General features: G+C 62.9%; 1 protein-coding gene across 1 annotated transcript in view; it reads left to right on the forward strand.

Annotated features, from left to right (window-relative positions):
- The window catches only part of AGAP3 (ArfGAP with GTPase domain, ankyrin repeat and PH domain 3), a 300,607-nt gene that overhangs the window by 169,851 nt on the left and 118,301 nt on the right, over positions 1-12,455 (forward strand). The window contains exon 10 of the mRNA XM_074985396.1: positions 7,568-7,672. Within this exon, the coding sequence (XP_074841497.1) occupies positions 7,568-7,672 (105 nt within the window). The remainder of the gene's footprint in view (positions 1-7,567; positions 7,673-12,455) is intronic.

Consider the following 12,455-nt stretch of genomic DNA (forward strand, 5'->3'; position numbering starts at 1 on the left):
GCCTTCTTGTGTGCCAGGCAGCAGGGCCAACAGCCGCTGGGGCCCTGGGGCAAAGGGAAACGGGGGCCCAGGTCTGTAGGGCAGGGCCCAGGGTGGAAGGGGCAGAGCCAAGGACATTCAGCCCTCGGTGCCACCTGGACTGTGGTTCTACCCACCCTGTGACTTCCTCACAGCTGGAGAAACGCTGCTGCGGCACGTCAAAGGGGCCTTTGCCCTCCACCCCATCAGCAGGCCTGGTGCCAGAGTTTGCTGCAGTTCAGTAGGAACAGGTGCACATGCCGCCTTTCTAGACCGTACAGTTGTGGTGTTTAGGCCAGAACTGGCAGGGGTGGCAGGGCACAGGGCTTGGTAACGGGGTTAGCAGTGCTGGTCCACACAGACGCCGCAGGCTCCGGGCTTGTCAGGCGGAACAGGGGCAGGTCCCTTGGCCTCCCTTTACACGACTGAAGTTTTGGTTTGTAGCAAATAACTCTAGCTGTGGCTGCAGGAGTTGGATTCTAGAGCCAGCGGGGCCTGTTATAACCTCCTCCCTGGCTGAGATCAGGGAACCTGGCCAGTGCTCCCCAAGTCAAGCTGTAACATCTGGCTGAGCTCTTCGAAAGTGCTCCGCCTTCACTTCACAGGCTCCACATGAAGGAGAAGTCACGGGGTCTCTAAGCCCGTTGTTCCTGTTCCAGAAGCCCCCATCATGAAGGTTTGGTGCCCTGTTCCCAGTCAGCTCCCAGCTCACAGGTTGCATTCTGCCATCGTCTGCCAGAGCAAAGAGCCCTGGCTCTTGGAAATGGGCTCATCAGGTCCCCCAGGCCTCTCCGGCTATGGGCACGGCGGGGTCCCCCTGCACTGCACCCCGTCCGCTGGCAGGAGAGACTCTCACTCAGCAGGTACAACAGCAGGTTTATTAGGCAACAGATGCCCAGTTTCTCACAGAAGCGACAGCACAGCAGCCAGAGACAGTCCTTCCAACCCGTCCTGGGGGGAAGACCCCGAGGGGTGCCCCTCTGGGGTGTAGCTTCCCCCTCCTCAGGCTGGCTGCCTTCCAGCTCTCCCTTTTCCTCGCCTCTAACTGCCGCCCCCGATTCAAAACCCAGCTCGGCTCCTCCCTGCTCTTTGTTCAGGCAGAGGTGTCACCTGCCAGTTGTAGCCCCAGGGTCATCCTTAGCCACTGGGAGCTGCTGCTTGGCTCAGACATCCAGCCTGACTCACACAGGCCCTCCCCCCACTCCATCACACCCCCCAGGCCACTCTGGCTATGGGCACGGCAGGTCCCCCAGGCCTCTTGGGATGCTCATGGCTCCCTGCTGAGCCTGTTTCAATTCGTTGCAGTGCTTTCAAAGTGCATGCCTCGGGGAGGGACACAGTACCCCGCCCTGGCCGCACTAATGCCTTGCTGGCTGGTTTCCCCATTCCCAGCAGGAGCCATGCATGCCAGGAGACATTCCCGCGCTCCATGCGTTTGGCCGGCCTTTGTTCTTAGGTCAGTGCCCTGGCATTCAGGGACAGGGGTAGGTTTGTACTACTGACCTTTCCCAATCAGCATTTGCCATCCCATCAATTCTGAGTGTTCTTCGGATTTTACCAACACCATTCATTCTCTCAGCTTTCCAGATCATTGGCACAGATAGCGAGTGGAGATGGGCCAAGAACTGACCCGTGTGGGACACCTCTGGAGGCCTCCATTGGTTGGTGGTTTGGTTTACTGTTACTTTTTGTGCTCTAGCATGTGACATGTTTTATCAGCTGTGTTGATTTTGTGTAGTAACAATTTTTAAATCAGAACTTCCCATGGTAACCAATTCCTTGCAGAGGTCTGAGCATGATGTCAACACAGCTGACTTTGTCAATGACACTTGTCTAATCAAAAGCAGTATCAGGCTTGTCCTACCAGACCTATTGTCCACACAACACTGTTGATTGGTGTTAATTACGCTGCAGTCCTTTAATTCTTACTGATTTCTTTTGGTACTGGCCCCTCCGTGATTTGCCTGGAATCAGGGTCAGGCTAACTGGCCCATAGCCACCGGGTCCATCCCTTTCACCCTTTCGAAATACTGGCACAACATTCACATTTCCCAGGGTCTTGGGCTTTGTTAGAAATGGCTCAGAAGCTTTGTCAGCCAGTTCTCTGAGAATGCCTGTGTGCGAGTTATCCGCACCTGGAGATCAGACGATGTCTGGCTTCAGCAGGGCCTGCTTACCGCCCTCCCAGTTCCAGTAAGCACAGGAAGTACTTCCTTTCTCGCAGTAACCGGTGAGTAAGTCAGCTGGCTTCTTCCCAAACTGCAGGAAGACTCCCTGAGCGCTTCCACCCCTCCTCTCTCACTCGTGGCAGTGCCGCTGCTGCCCCAGGCGGTGTCGGACGCTGAATCTTTCTGGTGCCGCTTAGGCAGTGGGCCTGGGTCCCCAGGCTGGCTTGGTGTAGCAGCCTGCAGGCATTGGGGCCTGGATTTTGCCATGCTGTTTGGGGGCCGGGACTCTCTTAGGGTTTAAAAAAGAGCTCGATAAATTTTTGCAGGTTAGGTCCATAAATGGCTATTAGCCAGGGGTAAAGTATGGTGCCCCTGGCCTTCAGAACAAGGGCAGGAGATGGATGGCAGGAGATAAATCACTTGATCATTGTCTTCTGTTCTTCTCTGGGGCACCTGGCATTGGCCACTGTCGGCAGACGGGATGCTGGGCTGGATGGACCTTTGGTCTGACCCAGTATGGCCATTCTTATGTTCTTATGGGCCTGAATACCGTGGCATGTCAAGAGCAGTGGGGCCCAAAGTGGGCTAGCTCCAACTTTGTCCCCAGATGTCATTTTTTAATTTGTGGTTTTGTTCCCCAGTTCCTGCCTGGCCTCCCATGCGGCGGGGTGCCGAGCCTGCCTCCTGGCTTGGCTGCAGCTCTGTCCAGTAGGCCCTTCTCGCTGCCTGAGTCTGCACACTCTCTCTGGGTCCCCTCTCCTGCCCCTCGCTGAGCTGAGCACAGCTCCTGTCTGCTCTAGAGTGGCTGCGCAGGGTGTTTGCCCGACTGGGTTAGAACTAGCGTAGCTGCTTTGAACTCCTTCCTCTGGCCATGCTTGGCTCCTTGTGCCCACAGGCTTAAGAGTGGGCTCCACGTAACACTTCCCCTGGCTACGGCTCTTGGGTGGGAAAAGGCCACGGCTGTGCAGCGCCAAAGCCCGGTGCGGCCAGGCGAGGTGGGTGGAAGACTGGTGCTGTGGCAGCGTTCCTCTGGTGTGCGCCGGCTCTGATAGGGCTTCAGCGCTGTGACGCCCTTACTACAGCAGGGCCTCACTCTGCTGGGGAGGGACTTGCTCTGCCAGCGCTCAGCTGCGCCGCCTCCTCCCTGTCCTGGGCATTGGCCTGCCACTTGCCACTGGCAGCTTCTTCACATGTGCACTTTGCCTGGCTGCTCCTCTCGCTCCAGGAACTGCAGCCTCTGGCCTGGCCACTCCAGGGGTTCCCCGTCCGGCAGTAACCAGCCAGGCAATCTGCTGGCCTGGGCCATGGGCCCAGGGCTGTGGGGAGAACCCAGGCCTGCCCTCTGCTCTAGGTTCCAGGGTCCTGCCAGGCAGCAGCCAGGGCCCCCCCGATCCTTCTGCATCCTGGGCTGCTCCTGGCCTGGCTTTGCCTGTCTCTTGACTTCCTTCTCTGGGGAGAGCCTGGGATTCCCCTGCGCCCTGGGGGCGACTGGGATGCCTTCCGCTGCCTTCTGCCTGGCTTTATAAAGCACATGCAGCGCCTCTGCCAGCTGGGTGCCCACAGCCAGTTGGGCCTGTCCCCTGGGGCAGCCCAGCCATTAAGAACCCCCTCAGGCCTGGGGTGGACAGATGGCCCTTCACACAGCCACAGCCAGGGGACAGGTGTCATCCTGGGCTGGAGGAGCAGCCGCTCGTGGGGATGGGAAGTGAAGGCAGAGAGCTCAAGAGGCACCACTGCCTGCACCCTGCTACCCAGCGTCTGTCCGGGGAGCGGGAGGCCCTGCTGCCCCTGTTCCAGTGTCTACCCTGGGCCCAGCTGGTGCTGGGGAGAGGCAGGCGCAGAACTAGGGCTGCTTGTGCCATGTGCTGCAGAACGCATGTCCTGGCAGCACCCTGCGTTTCCACTCCCCGGCTCGGGCTGCTGGGTGGCACGGCCAGGGCTCGGGGGGACAAGGCCAGGGGTGGGGAAGGGGCAGAGAGAGGCAGGAGAGCCTGTGTTCCATGCCTGTGGCCGGCGGCTGGCCCTGTAGGGAGGCACGAGGGAACCTGGGGGAGGAGTGTGGCTGTGGGCAGCACCAGCCAGAGGACGTGTTCGACGGGAGGGGACGTGGGCTGGGCCAGCTGGGGGTGTGTGTTTGGGGGGAGGCCCTGGGAACCAGTGCCTGAGGGATGCACTGGGGAGCAGTGGGCAGTGCCGGCTGTGGGGGACTTGTCTGGGGGGAGCACATGGGCAGCCCCAGCCAGCAGAGCACCAGGGAGTTCCAGACCTACAAAAAAGCCGGGAGCCCAGTGACTGGTGGGTGCAGCGGCTGGGCCCTGGGTGCCATGTTCCATACAGCCAGGAGACCAGTGACTGGTGGGTGCAGCGGCTGGGCCCTGGGTGCCATGTTCCATACAGCCAGGAGACCAGTGACTGGTGGGTGCAGAGGCTGGGCCCTGGGTGCCAGGTGCCGTGTACCATACAGCCGGGAGACCAGTGACTGGTGGGGGCAGAGGCTGGGCTCTGGGGGCCGGGTGCCGTGTACCATACAGCCGGGAGCCAGTGACTGGTGGGGGCAGAGGCTGGGCTCTGGGGGCCGGGTGCCGTGTACCATACAGCCGGGAGACCAGTGACTGGTGGGTGCAGAGACTGGGCCCTGGGTGCCGGGTGCAATGTACCATACAGCCGGGAGACCAGTGACTGGTGGGTGCAGAGGCTGGGCCCTGGGTGCCATGTACCATACAGCCGGGAGACCAGTGACTGGTGGGTGCAGCGGCTGGGCCCTGGGTGCCAGGTGCCGTGTACCATACAGCCGGGAGACCAGTGACTGGTGGGTGCACAGGCTGGGCCCTGGGTGCCAGGTGCCGTGTACCATACAGCCGGGAGACCAGTGACTGGTGGGGGCAGAGGCTGGGCTCTGGGGGCCGGGTGCCGTGTACCATACAGCCGGGAGACCAGTGACTGGTGGGTGCAGAGACTGGGCCCTGGGTGCCGGGTGCAATGTACCATACAGCCGGGAGACCAGTGACTGGTGGGTGCAGAGGCTGGGCCCTGGGTGCCATGTACCATACAGCCGGGAGACCAGTGACTGGTGGGTGCAGAGGCTGGGCCCTGGGTGCCGGGTGCCGTGTACCATACAGCCGGGAGACCAGTGACTGGTGGGTGCAGAGGCTGGGCCCTGGGTGCCGGGTGCCATGTACCATACAGCCGGGAGACCAGTGACTGGTGGGTGCAGAGGCTGGGCCCTGGGTGCCATGTACCATACAGCCGGGAGACCAGTGACTGGTGGGTGCAGAGGCTGGGCCCTGGGTGCCGGGTGCCGTGTACCATACAGCCGGGAGACCAGTGACTGGTGGGTGCAGAGGCTGGGCCCTGAGTGCCGGGTGCCATGTACCATACAGCTGGGAGCCAGTGACTGGTGGGGGCAGAGGCTGGGCCCTGGGGTCCGGGTGCCGTGTACCATACAGCCGGGAGACCAGTGACTGGTGGGTGCAGAGGCTGGGCCCTGAGTGCCGGGTGCCGTGTACTATACAGCCGGGAGACCAGTGACTGGTGGGTGCAGAGGCTGGGCCCTGGGTGCTGGGTGCCATGTACCATACAGCCGGGAGACCAGTGACTCGTGGGTGCAGAGGCTGGGCTCTGGGGGCCGGGTGCCGTGTACCATACAGCCGGGAGACCAGTGACTGGTGGGTGCAGAGACTGGGCCCCAGGTGCCGGGTGCCGTGTACCATACAGCCAGGAGACCAGTGACTGGTGGGGGCAGAGGCTGGGCCCCAGGTGCCGGGTGCCATGTACCACACAGCTGGGAGACCAGTGACTGGTGGGTGCAGAGGCTGGGCCCTGGGTGCCGGGTGCCATGTACCACACAGCTGGGAGACCAGTGACTGGTGGGGGCAGAGGCTGGGCTCTGGTTGCTGGATGCCGTGTACCATACAGCTGGGAGACCAGTGACTGGTGGGGGCAGAGGCTGGGCTCTGGTTGCTGGATGCCGTGTACCATACAGCTGGGAGACCAGTGACTGGTGGGGGCAGAGGCTGGGCTCTGGGGGCCGGGTGCCATGTACCATACAGCCGGGAGACCAGTGACTGGTGGGGGCAGAGGCTGGGCTCTGGTTGCTGGATGCCGTGTACCATACAGCCGGGAGACCAGTGACTGGTGGGGGCACAGGCTGGGCTCTGGGGGCCGGGTGCCATGTACCATACAGCCGGGAGACCAGTGACTGGTGGGGGCAGAGGCTGGGCTCTGGTTGCTGGATGCCGTGTACCATACAGCCGGGAGACCAGTGACTGGTGGGGGCACAGGCTGGGCTCTGGGTGCTGGGGGCCGTGTACCATACAGCCGGGAGACCAGTGACTGGTGGGGGCAGAGGCTGGGCCCCAGGTGCCGGGTGCCGTGTACCATACAGCCGAGAGACCAGTGACTGGTGGGTGCAGAGGCTGGGCCCTGGGTGCCGTGTACCATACAGCCGGGAGACCAGTGACTGGTGGGGGCAGGGGCTGGACCCCAGGGGCCGGGGCCTGTGTAAATGTCTCCCCTACCCTGGTCCTGGCCCCAGGAGCAACGTGGGCTCGGTGCCCATTGCCAAGGGCGATGGGAATGTGTTCGGTCACGGAGGCTGTGACGATGGGACACCTCTGTCACTTTGGGAGCTGCCCTCCCCCTCCTGCTCCCATCCAGCTCACCACCTCTCACTCCTGCTCCCAATAGGGCATGGGCTGGGGGCAGCTGTGCCGGGCGCCGCCGCTGCCTGTTTCCTCCCCACACCACCATGTTACCCCCACAGAGACAGTGAGAGCAGCCCACTGCTGGGCCCTACCCGGAGCAGGAGAACAGGCCTCGGAGTCCTCTCCAGCCTATGGCCCTGAACGGAACGTCCCATTCTTCACCGCCGTCTGGGGCCTGGGGCGCCCCTTGTCCGTGCCCCTCACAAACAGCCCAGCGAAACTTGGGAAGACTTTGCTCCCTGAAATCCAAACCCCCTGCCTCACTCAGGGCCAGCGTCCCACGAGGGGCGGTCCCGGGGTGTAGTGGCGGGACAGTGACTGGGCCGGCGGCAGGTTGGGGCCAGTGTCCCGTGAGGGGCAGTGGCCATGGGGGGCAGCAGGTTGGGGCCGGTGTCCTAGGAGGGGTAGCGGCAGTGGGGGGCAGCGGCCATGGGGGGCAGTGGGTTGGGGCTGGTGTCTCGGGAGGGGCACTGGCCGTGGGGCGGCAACAAGCCAGGGCCGGCGTCCCACGAGGGGCAGTGGCCGTGTGGGGCAGCAGGTCGAGGCCGGCGTCCCACGAAGGGCAGTGGCTGTGGGGGGCAGCGGGTTGGGGCCGGCGTCCCGCAAGGGGTACTGGCCGTGGGGTGGCAGCAGGCAGGGGCCAGGCCAGGTCTGAGCCTCTCACCTCCTCTCCCGCAGGGCGTTCTCCTGAAGCGCAGCGGCAAGTCCCTCAACAAGGAGTGGAAGAAGAAGTACGTGACCCTGTGTGATAACGGGGTCCTGACCTACCACCCCAGCCTGCACGTGAGTGAGCCAGGGCCGGGGGAGACCCAGGGGCTGGTTCCTCACTCTGCTGCTCCAGCCGGTCCCTTGCTCGTGTCCTGACGCCAGGCTAGCAGAGCAGGTGGGACCCAGGACTGCTGCGTTTCCATGTAAAGGGGCCCAGGCAGGCGGTGTAGTCCCCGTCCTCACCACGGCCGTACCGCTGCCCCCTGCACAGTGCATGGAGTTCAGTAACCGCACCCCTTTCTCCTCCTGCTTCCCTGGCCAGCCCCCAGCGGGCCAGCCCCTCTTGCGGCCGGCCGGAGGGCCAGCTCCTCGCACTCGGGGTGGGCGGCCTGGTCTGGGCGGGGAGCTGTTTGGCACTGGGTATCGCAGAGGAGGTGCCCTGCAGAGTCTGCGGAGCCGAGCTGTCACTCAGTGTCTCCACAGCCCTCTGGCGGCTGGCTCACAGCTGCCTCTCCCATCCATCTCTGTCTCCTCCCTGCTGTGGGGCTAATGGCTTCTCTCCCCTTCCCTCTTGAGCACAGTTTGCTGCTGAGACAGTGAGCCAGGCCCACAGACACACCTGTCGCCCGCAGGCCACGGCCCCTCTCCACAGCGCAGGGCTGCCCAAGGGGCTGCTGCCAGGCTGGGGTGAGCTGCTCCCCGCTCAGCGCTGGAATCCCTCAGACCCCAGGAGTTCTGAGGCCTCGTGCGTCCGCGGTCTCCTCAGCTCGTCAAACCCCCTGTGCGCCGGCTGGGAGCACCCTGGGCCGTCCCCTCAGAGCGCCCCTCCGGCCTGCGAGCCCACTCTCCTGCTCTGAGACCCAGGCCCAGCACTGCTCCCTGCCTCCCCCGTGCGCCTGTCCCCTGGGAACTGCTGTTGGCCAGCGAGGGCGTGCGGGTAGGTGCAGCACTTTCACACGGGGTGGTGCTCCCCGCTGCACCCCCACTCCCCGGCTAGGCAGGGTCCGGCCCAGCCTCCCTCACTGCTCCCCCCGCCGGGAGACCACAGGGCGCCAAGGCCCAGTGCCACTGGCACCCAGGAAGACACGTGCTGAAGGTGTCACCTGCTCAGTGTGACTTGCTCTGAGCAGGGCGGTGAGATGAGGAGTGATGAGCCCTGCCTGACGTGAGTCCCCCTCACCCGGACAGCGTCTCCCCAGCAGCCGAGGCCCCCCCTGGGCACGCCCATCTCTTGTGGCTTCTGGGGTCTGGCAGACTCGGGCGCCGATGGGCTGGGAGCAGAGCGGGTGACCTGCCGCCCACTCCAGGAATGCTGCTCTGGGGACAGGGCAGGACCAGCTGTGCCACGTGAGCGAGGGCGCCCGGCTGGGGGCCCAGGCCGTGCTCCAGCGTGAAGCAGGAGCAGAGGCCCTTCCCACGTGCGCGCGGCAGGCGCTGTCCTCCAGGGTGGCCAAGGCGAGTGTTGTTACACTAGAACAGCCTGGTGACGAGTGTGGCCCATACCTGCTGCTGCCGGCAGCCACAGCACGGAGCCTGTAGGTACACGGAGTGCTGAGCCCGCGGAGGTAACCCTCACCCGAGGGTGCTCAGCTCATTGCTTCTGGGGGGACGTGCTGCACCCACCCACCTCCCCTCCAGCCGCAGGGTCAGGTGTGCAGAGGGGCAGCTGAGACAGTGTCGTTCTCCAGGTGGGGTCTCCCACCTCCCCGCCACACTCAGGGCTGTGTGCACTGCCCCAGCATCCCAGTGACCTTCTGCTGCCCCCCACCCTTCCCCGACCCCGGCTTCCCCACGGGTGCAGCAGCTGCACTGCCCCAGCAAGACGCGCTCGGCTCATCTCACAGGACTCCCCGGTTATTTTGCTGGGACTCTGGGGATTTCTTGAACCTCCTGTTCAGCCAGTCGAGTTCCTGGCCCCGCCCGCCCAGCAATGAAAATGTCCCCTCCCCTCACACCTGCCTGCCCTCTCCCAGGAATTAGACTGTCAGCTTTGCAGTGACTGGGGCTCAAAGGCTCGCAGAAGGCCTTGTTCCACCCTGGAGTTGTCCTTTCCCCCTCGGTGAGAGGCTTCTGCTTGCCCTGGCCGCTTAATGCTCGGCAGCCTGGACCTGTTGCTCTCCCTGGAGCTCAAGCAGTGCCTGGGCTTGCAGCCTGCAGGTGGTGCGCCCTGTCGCCGCTCTCCCTGGCGTCTGAGCGGGAGTCGAGACCAGCGGCTGCTGGTGCTGCAGCCAGGAGGGCTCTGTGGGCCACACCAGGACTGTGGGTGCTGGGCACAGCTCTCCACCGTCCTGTCCTTGGGGGAAGGAGCCTGGCTTAGGCTGCGGGATGGCAGAGGCAGTTCCCATCGCTTTCCTCGAGCCGTGCAGAGCAGCATTGCTGCCAGAGCAAGCGCCACTCGGCCCAGCCAGGCTGTGCTGAGCAGCGCGGAGAGAAAGCTCTCCCACTTTGCAGCCAGTGGAGCCATTCACACAATCACCTTCTGTTAATTCTATCTGCAACATCAATTAAATTGTTTGTAGAAACTAATTGAATGTGGCTTAATCACACATCTTAATAGCTTTCCACGCTTTGAACTCGTTGTTAATTCCAGTAATAAAACGAAATGAGAGAACTGGCTGGGTAATTAGCGAGGAGGCTTGGGGAAGAAATTGCTCTTTTATAGCACGTAATAAAAGCAGCGTGCTGGTGACCGCTCTCCAGCAGGCAGCCGGCTCGCACAGCGATTGTGCTGACTTAGGGAAAACCCTCCAGACCCTCTGAGGTCCCTGCCCAGGGGCTTTTCTGCACACCAGTGCCACTTGGGGTTGCTGGGCGTGAGGCTGGACGGGTAGGGACCTGTATGGGGCACCCCGGGGTGTCAGCTGGCTGGGCCACGCTGCTCAGGTCTGGCCAAGGCCCAGGAGGAGTCCCGTGTGTGGCGAAGGGCAGTGGCTGGTCCCTTCTGGGGCTGGGAGGAGGCCCTGGATTAGGCGCTGTCCCAGGGAAAGAGGTCAGCGCAGGCTGGCTGGACTTGCCCATGGCCTGACGGCTGAGGAAGTGAGACCCCCTCCAGCGGCTGTGGGAAGCTGCGACTCCTCGGCTCAGCCCGTTCCTCGCTGTACCTTCTGAGTTCAGCGGCAGACTCACTCAGGGGCCGACTCTGCCTGAGTCGCTCTCTGGTGACCTCCTTGTGAACTGGAGCAGCCCACGTTTCCCGCAGAGCAGAGCAGAGCAGAGCAGAGCCCTGCGGAAGCAGACCCGTCCTCTGCAGCTGCTGTCCCTCGCCCACCTCTCAAGCAGCACTGCCTCGGGGACCAGAGCAGGGAGGGGAGGGCCCCTTTCCACAGCTCTGGAGGGAGATCCCCCATACTTGCTCCTGTGGCCGACCTGACACCCAAGTCCTGTGCCCCAGAGATGGAGAAACGATGAAAAGCTTGTGGACTTGTGCACATTTCCGGGTCCCTCAGCCCCCGAATGGGGGGCACTTGCTTGGGGCACTCAGTTATGGGGTGCGGCTACATGAGTAAAGTGCATCCGTCAGGCAGCTCATCTGTGCAGCGCATGCGTGAGGTGTGCCACTTCCCCAGAGTGGGGTCGGCACAGAGTCACTGGAAGGTGTGTCAGTTCCCCAGAGTGGGGTGGGCACAGAGTCACTGGAAGATGTGCCAGTTCCCCAGAGTGGGGTCGGCACAGAGTCACTGGAAGGTGTGTCTGTTCCCCAGAGGGGGGTCGGCACAGAGTCACTGGAAGGTGTCTGTTCCCCAGAGTGGGGTGGGCACAGAGTCACTGGAAGATGTGCCAGTTCCCCAGAGTGGGGTGGGCACAGAGTCACTGGAAGGTGTGTCTGTTCCCCAGAGGGGGGTCGGCACCAAGTCACTGGAAGATGTGTCTGTTCCCCAGAGTGGGGTGGGCACAGAGTCGCTGGAAGGTGTGTCTGTTCCCCAGAGTGGGGTCGGCACAGAGTCACTGGAAGGTGTGTCAGTTCCCCAGAGTGGGGTGGGCACAGAGTCACTGGAATGTGTGTCTGTTCCCCAGAGTGGGGTCAGCACAGAGTAACTGGAAGGTGTGTCAGTTCCCCAGAGTGGGGTGGGCACAGAGTCACTGGAATGTGTGTCTGTTCCCCAGAGTGGGGTGGGCACAGTCACTGGAAAATGTGCCAGGTCCCCAGAGTGGGGTCGTCACAGAGTCACTGGAAGGTGTGTCTGTTCCCCAGAGTGGGGTGGGCACAGAGTCACTGGAAGGTGTGTCAGTTCCCCAGAGTGGGGTCGTCACAGAGTCACTGGAAGGTGTGTCAGTTCCCCAGAGTGGGGTGGGCACAGAGTCACTGGAAGGTGTGTCTGTTCCCCAGAGTGGGGTCGTCACAGAGTCACTGGAAGGTGTGTCTGTTCCCCAGAGTGGGGTGGGCACAGAGTCACTGGAAAATGTGCCAGGTCCCCAGAGTGGGGTCTGCACAAAGTCACTGGAAGGTGTGCCAGGTCCCCAGAGTGGGGTCGTCACAGAGTCACTGGAAGGTGTGCCAGGTCCTCAGAGTGGGTTCGGCACAGAGTTGTTGAAGTTGTGCTGTTCAGCATGGCAGTGGGACACCCTTGGGCTGGATCCAGGAGAGAATTTCTGGCTGCCTGGCTCTGGGAAGTGGGGTGTGGTGGGGGCTGCCCCCTGTTCAGCATCCCTTCCTGGCCGCTTCTGAAGGGCCTGGGCTATGGGCACTGAGTGCTGCTCCATCCCTAGGTTTGGGTGGCACTGCCTGGCTTTAGGGATGTTACTGCGGCTGGGAACGCCTGGCCCGTCTCACGTCTCAGGTGTCTGCCGTGCTCGCTCTGAGGAGTTTGAGGTGCAGGGCGGGAAGGGGCTCTGTAGGCCCAGGCACCTGCTTGTTGCT

Source organism: Carettochelys insculpta, chromosome 2 (assembly GCF_033958435.1).
Source record: "Carettochelys insculpta isolate YL-2023 chromosome 2, ASM3395843v1, whole genome shotgun sequence".
Classification (NCBI taxonomy): Eukaryota; Metazoa; Chordata; order Testudines; family Carettochelyidae; genus Carettochelys; species Carettochelys insculpta.